At 46.4% G+C, this 12,034-nt stretch overlaps 1 protein-coding gene across 2 annotated transcripts in view; it reads right to left on the reverse strand.

Annotated features, from left to right (window-relative positions):
* The window catches only part of ANO9 (anoctamin 9), a 64,043-nt gene that overhangs the window by 27,366 nt on the left and 24,643 nt on the right, over window positions 1-12,034 (reverse strand). For both annotated transcript variants that reach the window (XM_006275061.4, XM_059722519.1), the window contains exons 2-7: window positions 9,238-9,300; window positions 6,042-6,158; window positions 4,477-4,613; window positions 3,844-3,893; window positions 3,277-3,335; window positions 2,910-2,992 (exon numbers count right to left, since the gene is read on the reverse strand). In XM_006275061.4, coding sequence (XP_006275123.2) covers window positions 2,910-2,992; window positions 3,277-3,335; window positions 3,844-3,893; window positions 4,477-4,613; window positions 6,042-6,158; window positions 9,238-9,300 — 509 coding nt within the window. The remainder of the gene's footprint in view (window positions 1-2,909; window positions 2,993-3,276; window positions 3,336-3,843; window positions 3,894-4,476; window positions 4,614-6,041; window positions 6,159-9,237; window positions 9,301-12,034) is intronic.

Below are 12,034 nucleotides of genomic sequence, written 5' to 3' on the forward strand. Positions count from 1 at the left end.
CAGTGTTTGCCACTGCTGCCTCTGGGCTGCCCAGCACGCGAGCTCCGGGTGGCCAGCAGCAGCCAGCACTGCCCAGCATTGCAAGCAGGGGGGCCATAGCTGCTGCCACTGATGGGCGAGTCTGGAGCTGACACGTAGGTGAGGCTGGCAGCAGGGCCAGGTTACAAGCTGGTGCTGAGTGCGGGGAAAAGTGGCCCCTCACTCGCCCCATGGCCAGCACCCTTCTGTGTAGCCGTTTGCAGCCCATGTGGGGCTGCCTGTGCCTGCTCCAGACAGCCCCGCACGGGCTGCGAGTGCCTGCAGCAGGGAGTGCTGGCCATGGGGCAGGCTAGGGGCCACTTTTCCCCGCGCTCAGCACCCACTTCTTCCCTGCTGGTGAGCAGAGGGTCGGGGCTGTGCGCTGCCCCTCACCTGTACCACGGGGCTGAGGAGTGAGCAGGTGTGCAGGTGCGGGAGCCAGCAGGAGCATGGGGCCCTCACCGGTGTCCTGGGGCCAGTGCTGGTGGGGCCTAGAGCAGGGTGGCAGGAGCGTGAGGTCCCGGCTGGCAGGGGCTCTATGGAACTGGGTCAGCTCCCCACTCTTCCTGCTTGTGCAGCCCAGCCCAGCTCCACAAACCCCTGCCAGCTTGTGCACTGCTTTGAGCCCCACCGGTGCTGGTCCTGGGACATTGGTCCCAAGACATTGGGACATTGGTCCCAAGATGGTGAACAGGGGGCAGGGCATCTGTCAAGGGGAGGGACTACCCAAGTGGCCCTCAACAGCTTGCCAAAACTGGGTAAGTGGCCCTCTGCCCAAAATAATTGTCTGCCCTGATCTACATTATAGGATCCAGTCCTCTGCAATCTCAGGTGACAATGTTATAGATCTTAAGTTCACAAGGGTCCAGAAGAACATCTGTTCCAGCCCCTCACCCTTGCACTCCAAGCCACAAAGCGTTCTCCAACATCTAATACCAATCTTAGAGTCTTTAGTACAAAAAAAAGCCAAAAATTTGCGGTGGGACACAGAAGGAGATCAAAAGAGACCTTTAACCTTTTTTGCTGGCTTAGGATTTATAAATATCTTATCATGCTTGTTGCTTTCCTCTTAATTCCTTCCAGTTTGACCACTTCTTTTTGGGAATATTGATTATAACAGCGAACACCATTGATAATAGGAGTTGATATTGTACTGACTAGTCTATAGTTTCCTGCATCTTGCTCATTCCCTTCTTTAAGACAGCCTTTGGACACAGACAGAAATTACATTTGTCATGTGATCAGCCCTTTGAAAATGCTCTACAGCCATGCCCTAACAGAAGAGCACAGCTGCGGAGCACTCGGATCATGTGACAAATTAACCCTCATTATATGAGGGTTCAAATGAAGGCTCTCCAAAGTGGAGCATCTTCATTAACTTGTGTCTGCTCCAGTGGTTGGGCTGCTACAGCCCAGTGCCATTCCCAGTATTGTCTCAGGATGGGAGAGAGGGAGAAGGGAGGGGAGGGGAGCTTGGATTGGTGTTTGCCCAGCTTGTGCTGGAGTGGAGACAGGTGGATTGGAGCCCTCCACCTTGGAAGGCTCCAGTCCACCCACCCCCACTCCATCACAGGCTGGGCAAACACCAATTCCAGCTCCCTCTCCTCTTTTCTCTTGAGACAGCACTGGAGCTGGGGGGAAGGGGGCAGGAGCTAGGGGTAACGGTTGCAGATATGCAACTTCTCTTGCTGGATCAGCTCCAAATTGGAGCTCAATTGCCCACCTTCCCAACACAACAGCTAATGACTGTTGAGTTGGGAGGATTGGTCTACTTCATGGTGCTTTCTGTGAAGTGCCATGAGTTAGACTGGGAAGATGCACTTCTGTCTGTGCCTTCCATGTTTGTCCTTCTCCATTTCTCTGGGACCTTCTCTGTCCTCCATGAATTTCTAAAGATAATTACCAATAGTTCAGAGATTATGTTACCTACTTCCTTCAGCACTGTACAGTGAATTTCCTAGGCCCTGCTGACTTGAATACAACTATTTTATCTAAACATGTTGTACCTGATCTTTCCTCATTTAGGTCTGAACTTTACTATGTAAAGACTGAAGGCAGTGATTACTTCAGTTTTTTTCTGCCTCACCAGTTATTTCCTCTGCCTTCCTGTTTTAACAACAGACCTATAGCTTCCTTTGTCTACTCTTCTGATATATTTTATGGAAACTTTGTGTCCCTTGATAACTGAAATTCACTTGGCATCTTAACCTTCCTGATGTTATCCCTACATGCTTGTGTAGTTCCCTTATATTCGTACTCAGTCGTGCACTCTTGTTTCTTATAATGAATGGCCTGATGAAAGCAGATTCAGAAATCTGTCTTCCTGTACAAGACTAATGGGACATTCCACAAAGATGAAATGTAGCAAATGAAAAGGAAATGCTGAATTAGCATATGGAATCTTTTGCTGCAGAAAACCACGGAGGCCAAGAATTTAGAAGGCTTACAAAATGTCTAGCTATAGCCATGGATAAGAATGGCCAAAGTTAGTATTTTAAGAGTTAATGCAACCAGGACTTTTAGTTCAGGCCATAAGCCAGCTTCTACCTATGAGAGTAGAAAGGAGAAGAAGTCTATTCCCTGGAGACAGCTTATCCCAAAACTACCTACCATAGAATTGCTGTTCCTTTCTCTGTTGCAGCTCATTACCCTCAGAGAAAGAGAATTAGATTAGACTATCTGCTTCTTTGTTCTAGCATAACGATCCTCAGTTCCTCAACCTACAGCATTTAAACAGATTGAAAATTAAGCAGATGAGGTTTGTCCAGCCCACAAAGAGAGTTTTGTGACTTGAGTCATGTACAGTGAAGATATTCTGGGTCCTGTTTGCTGGAAGGGCATTTTGCACAGTGGCTTTTGGTGTCCCATTCTCTGTGTCTCTGTGTAGTTACCTGATTTCTTCAATTGGCTGTCTGCAACACATCCTTCTCCATCGGGCCCATTTATGCTTCAGGAATTCTATCTGTTCTTTTTCCTGATAAAAGAACTCAATTAGATACAGAAAATAAAATGTTACCTGCCAGCCTCTTCCCCCTCCCCCTCTGCAAATCCTGGGTCTCCCATGCTGCTGCTAGAGGCTATTTGGTATTGGTATGTTTTCTTCCAGACATCTCTCCATCCAGCCAAAGGATCCTTCCTCTACTATTCCTACATCTCCCTTATCATTTTAGCCCAAAGACTTGCTTCCTATCCTGTACCTACATATGTACGTTTCCCCTCCCATCCCTTTCTCCATTGATGCACCCTCACATTCTTCACCTCATGCAGTGGAAATGCAGTCTCAAATACTTTCTCTTTGATCAAGTCTCTTAGCTTCTCTAAAGCAAGACAGGGAAAAGAAAGTTAGCAAGGACAGGATAACATGATTCCTTCCCAGTAGTCAGGATGACTCCTAGGCCAAAGACCCACCCCCCATTTAAAGAAAGGCAGTTTCCTGCAGAACAGAACTGGAGCCCTAAGACAATCTGATCAGGTGTTGGAAAGGAATCTTTAGTAATCAGTCTCTCCCTAATTATGAAGTGCTGCTTGATTGGTGGAGACAAGCAGCATGGAGGAGGTTAGTTTATAGAGTGATATTGATGGCACCCTCACCAGAGTCTGGCTGGAACCATTAGTCCATCTCTTTAGGTGGTTGTGTAGGGTACATCACTTTGGTGCACACATGACTCTGTGTGCACATACAAGTGAGCTTGTGTTTGTATGTGCATGTGTGTGTGGATATCCATGAATGGTGGTGTGAACAGCATTTGTGATACTGTGTAGATATTGGTGGCGGGGCATATGGGAAAGCTAGTGGTGAGCTGGAAGCAAATAGTGTATCCTTACCCTGAGAATTAATCTCTGTGTTCTGCAGGATAAAGTTGACGATGCGTATTCTGAAACACAAAATAAATGAGAATAAAAGAGAAATAAATGCTGGGCAGCTAACATGGGCCAAAACAATTGGCTTTGGGTTACCAGGAAGGTGGGAGACAAGGGGGAAGAACTACACTAGGATCCAGGTTAGGTAGAGGGGATATAGTCTGCGTTTATTAGTGGGGAATGGGTTGGGAATAAGCTAGAGAGATGAGCAAAGACAACCCAGCATCAACCCACAGTTGTGGGTGTACTGAAACAATCTCCCAAGGCTTCTTTCCTTCATGTGAATAATAGCACATGATACATAGAATCTATATAATGCTTTAGGTTTTCTCTCCTTGCAATCTGTAACTATCCCAAAGTCCTGACCTCCCCATGAGGTCAGCAAATATTATCTTTGCATCTTAGATAAAGAGGTGGAGTGGGTTTTCTACTGGGTCTGTAAAGCTCAGTAAAATCATTCTTCATCTGAACAGCACTTGCAGCTTTGACTTTGTAAACAGGCCTTTCTTGCACTGAAACATACGAGCCATCTGAGGCATTGGTCTGCAGTAGCAAACCCCAGCCTAACAGTAGGACTGAGATCAAGGTAATGCTCACCTGGTGGTGATGAGCACATCCTCCTGTGTACTGGAATTCTGTGACCCTCTGTCTGGGTTTCTCAGCAGCCACTGGTATTTTCGGAAGATTCTACTTGGAGCCCAGACACCATAAAATAACTTCTTGTCTTGAATTTTCTGAGTGCAGAAACAGGGAAGGAGGTTAGAAAGTGGCAGATAGAGACAGTGCTGATAAATATTGACCCTGGTTAAAATGAGATGGGCAAAGAGCTATGACATAGACAGGAGGTAGAGGGTTCTACAGGATATTGAGATGCTGAGCAAACTCTTGTGAAACCAGAATAGCAACATCAAGAGAATAGAGCAGAAAGTCCTGTCCTCATCTTTTCCACAACTAGCTTCTCTCCTTGTCACTCCACTTCTGCTCTGTTTCTCACCTTCTACTATACCTCCCTTCTCTAGGGTAGGAAGTCTTTCATTCTCATCTAACAAAGGGTTCACTCTCTGCACTGTCAAGGCCCTGTCTTTAGAACCCTCTTCTTCCAGGACATCCTTCTGCCTCCACTGCTCACCTATAATACCTTGAGTCATCCCTCTCATGAACTAAGGCTCTGCGTCTCTTCTCTCCTGTGCCCTAAGCCCTTAGAGATAAGGTCTTATTTTGTGTCAGTGAAGCACCATGTTCTACACAGTGGGTGCATCTACACGAGACGTTTATGGGAAGCTGCCTAATTAGCTCCACAGTAAAGTCTCTGCATCTACACATGCAGCTCTATTAGGCTACAATAAACTAATAAATGCCACCAACAGTTAGTACTTGTAAACCTGGTGGGTGGCCAGGCTTCTGGGAAAAGTGGTAACACCAATGTTGCACAACGTATGCCTGGAAGCAATTTTAGGAGAAGCCTAACACTTGCAACTGTTGCTCTGAATGGGAGGAATATGTTTGGCAAAACATCCAGAATCTTTGGACTTTGGTGTCAAGCAATCTACAGGCTTTTCCTTGCTTTCTTCTGTTTCTTAAAAAAACGGATAGGGGAGGCAAGTTAAAAAACAAGCTAAGGAGGACTATGTGAAAGGAGTTCCAGAAGCAAAGAGGACTTCTTGTCTGAGCTGAAAGGGGAGTCCTTCTCTACAGTTAAAGGGACAACCTATGTGTCAGGCACAGGACACCTGGATCTTGGATTTAGTCTTTGGGCATCATCCCCATTTTTATTGGCTTTTATGTAGGATTTTCCCAAGCTCTGCCAGACACCTACAGATGCCTCCTGTGTGAGGTGATCTCTCAGCTCCCTGAGGCTGGAAATGGGCCCAAGTGCAAGAAAGAAAGGGAGGCAGTGGTGAGCCTTTCAGGCTGTTTTTTGTTTCCTCCAAGCAGATCACATTACTTCCCCCAAATTCCTGTTTGACAGATGTACCGTAGCACCATGAACTGGCACTTGTTCTACAATGGTCATGTGAAGAGCCCAGAACCAGCTCAGCTAGGAATAATGGGTTGAACAGGAGAAAAAAGGGGGAATTCACAGGAAGCTCAACATGGACATATTTCTGAACAATGAGGAGACGCTTCTATAGCCAAGTCTCAAGGGAGGCTTTCCATCTCACCTTTATGATAAATTCTTTCTTTTCCAGCTCTTCCAAAAATTTCTTCCTTTTAACAGCCTTCTCACTGCCCAGCTTGTGGTTGTCGCACACTAGGACAAAATCCCATGTCACCTGGTTCTGGTCAAAGAAAACAGCCAAGTGAAATCCATTAGTGGTAACTTTATGAGGGCTACCTTGATAGCTTCATCCTTGTGTTAAGGGAATGGATCCATCTCACTGGGCCCATCTGGTGGCCCCTAAGCATTCTCTCAGTGGCAGAAAGAAGTGAAGGAGCATCCTCTTTGTGGTTTTGGGGGGAGACTCCCAATGTGGCTGGGAGCACTGGTCACTCTCATCATCAGGTTGGACACTTGGAACTTCCTTCCAGTAGGACTTAAGGGGATGCCTGAGGCCTTTCACAATCCCAGTAGATGAAAAAATGAGAAACTGGGTAAATGTTCCCACTAGGGGAAATGCCTTACTATACTTAGTGCTGGTCACAGGGGATGACTTGGTGGGGGATCTGCAGATATAAGGTAACCTAGGGCAGTGCTTCTCAAAGTGGTGGTCCACGGACTGGCACTGGTCCACGAGCCACCGGTTGCCAGTCCACAGTGAGTTACCAGGAAAGAAAGAAATATATTTTCAGAAGCATAACATTGATATGTCATAGCGCCACAGTTCATACGTTCCAACACTCCAGGTGACGTCATGTCGTGCGAGGTGAGGAAAGAGAAAGAAACTGCTGGTCGCGCATTCGTGTAGCACTGTTACACGCAGTTGTTGCCACCGACTGAACCAGGCACTGGTCCCTGGCCCACTAGAAAAAAAATTGCTGGTCTACCACATCAGATAGTTTGAGAAGCACTGACCTAGGGGACAGTGACCACCTATTGATAGAGTGCACTATCCAGCAAAAGGTGGGGAAGATAACTAGTAGGGCTGAAGTGCTAGACTTCAGGAAGGCCAACTTCAACAAGCTCAGGAGATTAGTTAGGGAGGAACTGATGGGCAAAAGCATCGGAGAGATGGGAATCCAGGAGGGGTGGGTGTTTCTCATGGGACTGATCCTGCAGCCACAGAAAGGGACCATCCCAGTATGCATAAAGGGGGGCAAAAGAGCAAAGAAACCCTCTTGGTTGAGCAGGGAAATCCAGGAGAGCCTGGAGGTGAAAAGAGAGGCTTACAGGCTGTGGAGGCAAGGGGCAGCCACTAAAGAGGAGTATACCTGCTTGGCTTGAGGTTGCAGGGAAGCAGTGGGGAGAGCCAAAGCAGAATGGAGCTTAGGCTGCCAGCAAAAGTTAAGGATAACAAAAAGTAATTCTTTAAATACATAGGAAGTGAAAAGAAAGCGCAGGGTAATATAGGGCCCCTTCAAGATGGGCTAGGGCAACTGGTAACAGATAGGATGGCCAAAGCAGAGCTCCTAAATGATTTCTTTGCATCTGTGTTCCTTGACACAGATACAAGCATACATCCCAGTGAGACTCTAGGTAAGTGCGAGATAGGTACCAACCCACCAACTGTTAACGCAGACCTAGTAAAGGGGCACTTGGAAGGGTTGGATGTATTTAAGTCAACAGGCCCTGATGATCTTCATCCTAGGGTACTTAAGGAATTAGCTGGAGTCATAGTGGAACCACTGACACAACTATTTGAACACTCGTGGCACTCAGGACAGGTCCTGGAGGACTGGAAAAGGGCCAATGTGGTCCCTATTTTCAAGAAGGGGAGGAAGGAGGAATCAGGTATCTATAGGCTAGTTAGCCTCACCTCTATCCTTGGCAACACCTTTGAGAAAATTGTTAAAGATCACATTTGTGGGGGATCAGCAGGTAAAATAATGCTAAGGGGCAACCAGCATGGGTTCATAGCAGGCAGGTCCTGCCTGACTAACCTGTTTGGGTTTTTTTTATGAGAGGGTCACAAAATGCTTGGACGAAGGAATAGAGGTAGATGTTATTTACTTAAATTTTAAAAAGGCCTTTGACACAGTGTCACATCCAGTTTTTATAAATAAACTAAACAGTTGCAATGTAGATTATTACACAGTCTGGTGGGCGGAAAATTGGCTTACGGGACACACCTAGAGAGTGGTTGTGGATGGGTCGGTTTCTACTTGGAGAAAAGTGGGCAGCGGATTCCCTCAAGGCTCTGTCCTGGGACCAGCACTAATAAATATCTTCATTAGTAACTTGGACAAGGGAGTAGAAAGCATCCTGTCCAAGTTTGCTGATAACACCAAACTATGGGGGAAGGTAAACAAACGACGTCAGGGAGCGAATCCAGACGGATTTGGACAGGCTGGCGAGGTGGGCAGAACAGAATAGGATGCAGTTTAACAAGGATAAGTGCCATGTGTCGTACCTAGGGAGGAAGAATCATCAACACTCCTACAGCCTGGGAGGTACCATTATAGGTAGCATAACTGTGGAAAGGGATCTTGGAGTTGTAGTCGACTCCAAAATGAACATGAGTCACCAATGTGATGAAGTAATAAGTAAAGCTAACCGCACTCTTTCTTGCATAAGTAGATGCAACACAAACAGGTCTAGGGAGGTGATTCTTCCTCTCTGTGTGGCACTGGTCAGGCCACAGCTGGAGTACTGCATCCAGTTTTGGGCGCCGCACTTCAGGAGGGATGTGGATAGCCTGGAAAGTGTTCAGAGGAAGGCCACCCATCTGATTAAAGGCCTACAGGAAAAACCCTATGAGGACCGATTGAGGGACCTGAATCTCTACAGCCTCCACAAGAGAAGGCTCAGAGGTGATTTTGTGGCTCTCTACAAACTCATCGGGGGGGGAGACACAGCAGGAAACAGAGGATATTCTGTTTACCAGATGCCCATCGGGGTAACTAGAAACAATGGCCACAAACCGAAGGAGAGCAAATTTAGACTGGACATCAGGAAAAAATTCTTCACAGTGAGGGTTTCCAAAATATGGAATATGCTTCCAAGGGAGGTGGTGCTGTCCCCTTCCTTGGAGGTATTTAACAGGAGATTGGACAAACACCTAGCTGGGTCATCTGACCCCAGCACCCTTTCCTGCACAGGGCAGGGGGTCAGACTCGATGATCTAATAGGTCCCTTCTGACCCTAAAATCTATAAAATCTATTAACTGGATCAGACCCTGGTTCTGCATTTTGATGTCACACAGGGCTGTGGTGATCACACTTTGAATGCTCCACCACTGGACAGAATTAATGTAACTTACTGGGACCAAGACCTCAAATTCTTCTACAGGAAATTCTCTCCAGGGAGTCAACATAATTTCATCCTGTGGAGAAAGGGAAAGAATTAAAAAAGGAACGGATTGGAGTTCTCCCAATCATAGCATGGTCACGTTTTCCCAGTGTCCTAAACTAAACTCTGGGAAAGGAAGAAAATACCTATTATTACACTGCCCCAAGGTCTCCTGGACCAGAACCTGATTTGAGTAAGGAGAGAACACCTGGGGTGAACAGTTACTCAGGACTCTGTTCCAGACTAAGTTTACAGGAGAGCAACCCTTACAGGAGAGTTACCCTTACTAATAACTACAGATGTAATGGTATCCTGCAGAGTTACAGTCTGTCATCTCACAGGACTGCAGACCAGAGTTTCTGCCTAACGATAACATTGAGTAATAGCTTAGACTAGAAAGTGAAAATGAATAAATGCCTCTAAACTAAACCACAAAGATCTCTGATGGAAAGTGTTTCGGGGCATGTATAGAAGGCACCCGCAGGAAATGTCTGAGACAGCCATGGAACCTGAAGAGGACAAACTAGGATTTCAGACTTGCATCCCCAGAGCTAAGAGCTGAACACACAGGGTAAAATTTAACTGCACAGGAAGAAAGCAAAAGGGAGGAAAAAAGTATGTGGAAATGTCATTGTTTGCTTCTCTTTTCCTTTTGGATTATCTGGGGTGGGGAAAAGGTGAGCAAAGGGTACAGGCAGGTAGTGGTTATTGATTATCCAGCCAGGCAGAGAGGCATTAAGATTCTGCTTTGTGTGTGTATTATCAAATGATTAACCACACACCTTAAAGTTCAAAACCACCTGTGTCAGAAAAGGCATGATCATAACTGCTGGATCTGTTCCCCGTGTACATTGCATTCATACCTACTGATTATAGTTGTTAGTACTTTTTGGTCCTGTTAGTCCTGCAAGGCCAACACTGTTGAGATTTGGTTTGGTTTCTGTTTGTTCATCATCAGGACAGTTGCTTGCTGTACTCCACATGTATAAACCCCTTGAATAATAATGGCACCATGCAGATTATCTTTGAGGGCACAATGTGAAGACAAGTGGGTTGTGTGGGTGCAAATGAGAATATCACTGGTCTTAAAGAATTGGTGTTAACTGGTCTGCAGATTTTTTAATGATGATGGTGCTAGGAAGCACTGGGATAAGGGACTTGAGCCAAGCTGTGGGAGCAGGGTGGCCCTGAATCCAAACCCTAGGCCTCTGCTAATGACTTATTGGACATGTCTATCCTGTTTCTTTCCCAGAGAGCACCACTCTCAATCATGCCCTACATGATTACTAGGGGTGTGTGAAGCTGCCCCTAGTCATTAACGATTCGGATTTGGCCTGAATCAGGGACAGTGATTTGATTAGTTGATTTGGATCACTGTCCCTGATCTCATTCGGCCGAATCTGAACATAAAGATTTGATGCTGATTCAGAGTCCACTTCCAGTCCACTTCCGGGTCTGCCAGGGAGCGCACGCCCCCCCGCGCAACCCTCTGGCTCAGCGATCGGCCGCTGGGGGACCCCGGGTGCCTCCCCAGATCCAGGAGGCACCAGTCACCAAGCCAGGGTGGCACAGGAGGGCCCCCAATGCACTCCCCGGCAGATCCGGAAGTGGACCAGAAATGCTTCTGGTCCACTTCGGGGTTCACCACAGAGTGTGCTGAGGAGTGCCCCGCACTTCTGTGGGACACTTCATACGCCCCAGCATTGCAGCACTCATGAGCCACCTGGTACCTAGAGTTATGTCGAAAAACATTTAAAGCTGTGTCTGTGTCCAAATCGCTGAATCCTTCTGATTCAATTCAGAGAGATTAAAGGGTCCTCTGATTAGATTCAGGTTTGGAGATTTGGCCACCAAATTGTGCTGAATCTCCGCCGAATCAAATCAGGGACCGAAACTTCTCACAGCCCTAATGATTACTTCCTATTACAGGTGCCAACCTTGGAAAGGAGGGAATGAAGGTGCCCTGGTGCTGCCCCTGGCACCACTCTCAAATATGGGGGAGGTGGAAACTTTGAGAGTGGCAGCAGAAGGTAACCACAGAAATGCTTCACTGCCTCATTTATGCATTTATTTACTTATAGGTGTGTGCAAGCAGAAGCAGGTGTGCTGTGTGCTGGGTGCACTTGAGGACAACATTTCCTGAGAACATGAGGGATGTAGCATAGATATACCCATTTTCTCCCCACCTTGATTAAGTCCAAGATACAGAGATAATATTATTTACACACCTCACAGCAAGGTTAGGAAGGTGGGTTAGTTAATGATTGCACAGAGATATCAAAATGTAAAGCATTATATGGATGCTAAATATTATCATGTGTTGTTGTATACACGAAGGAAAGAAGCCTTTTGGGAGATTGTTTCACTGCAGTATGGCCAGTTGTACAAATGGACTCTGTCTCATGGACACTTCGTATTTGTAATGCTCACTCAGACTGAAAGTGTGTGGCTGCTCCTTATCTATGTGGAGCATACAGCCTACTCCAGAGACTTCCAGCTGACAGTATAACAATTAGTATGCACATTTATAAGTTGTTCATGACACGTGCTCCTCTTGTTCCTCCTGGCCTGATATATTTGTGATTCTATGAGGCAAGAAAAGAGATAGCCATAACATACTAATGAAAAAGCTTTGAATAATGCTGAGAAGGGCAACAAAAGTCAAGAGGCTAGTTCCCAAATCAAGAAATAAGGGTCCAACCCCAAATAGCATAAACTGGCAGAGCTCTATTGGCTTCAGTAGATCTATATGAATTTTATATCAACTG

The sequence above is a fragment of the Alligator mississippiensis genome, chromosome 2 (assembly GCF_030867095.1).
Source record: "Alligator mississippiensis isolate rAllMis1 chromosome 2, rAllMis1, whole genome shotgun sequence".
Taxonomy (NCBI): Eukaryota; Metazoa; Chordata; order Crocodylia; family Alligatoridae; genus Alligator; species Alligator mississippiensis.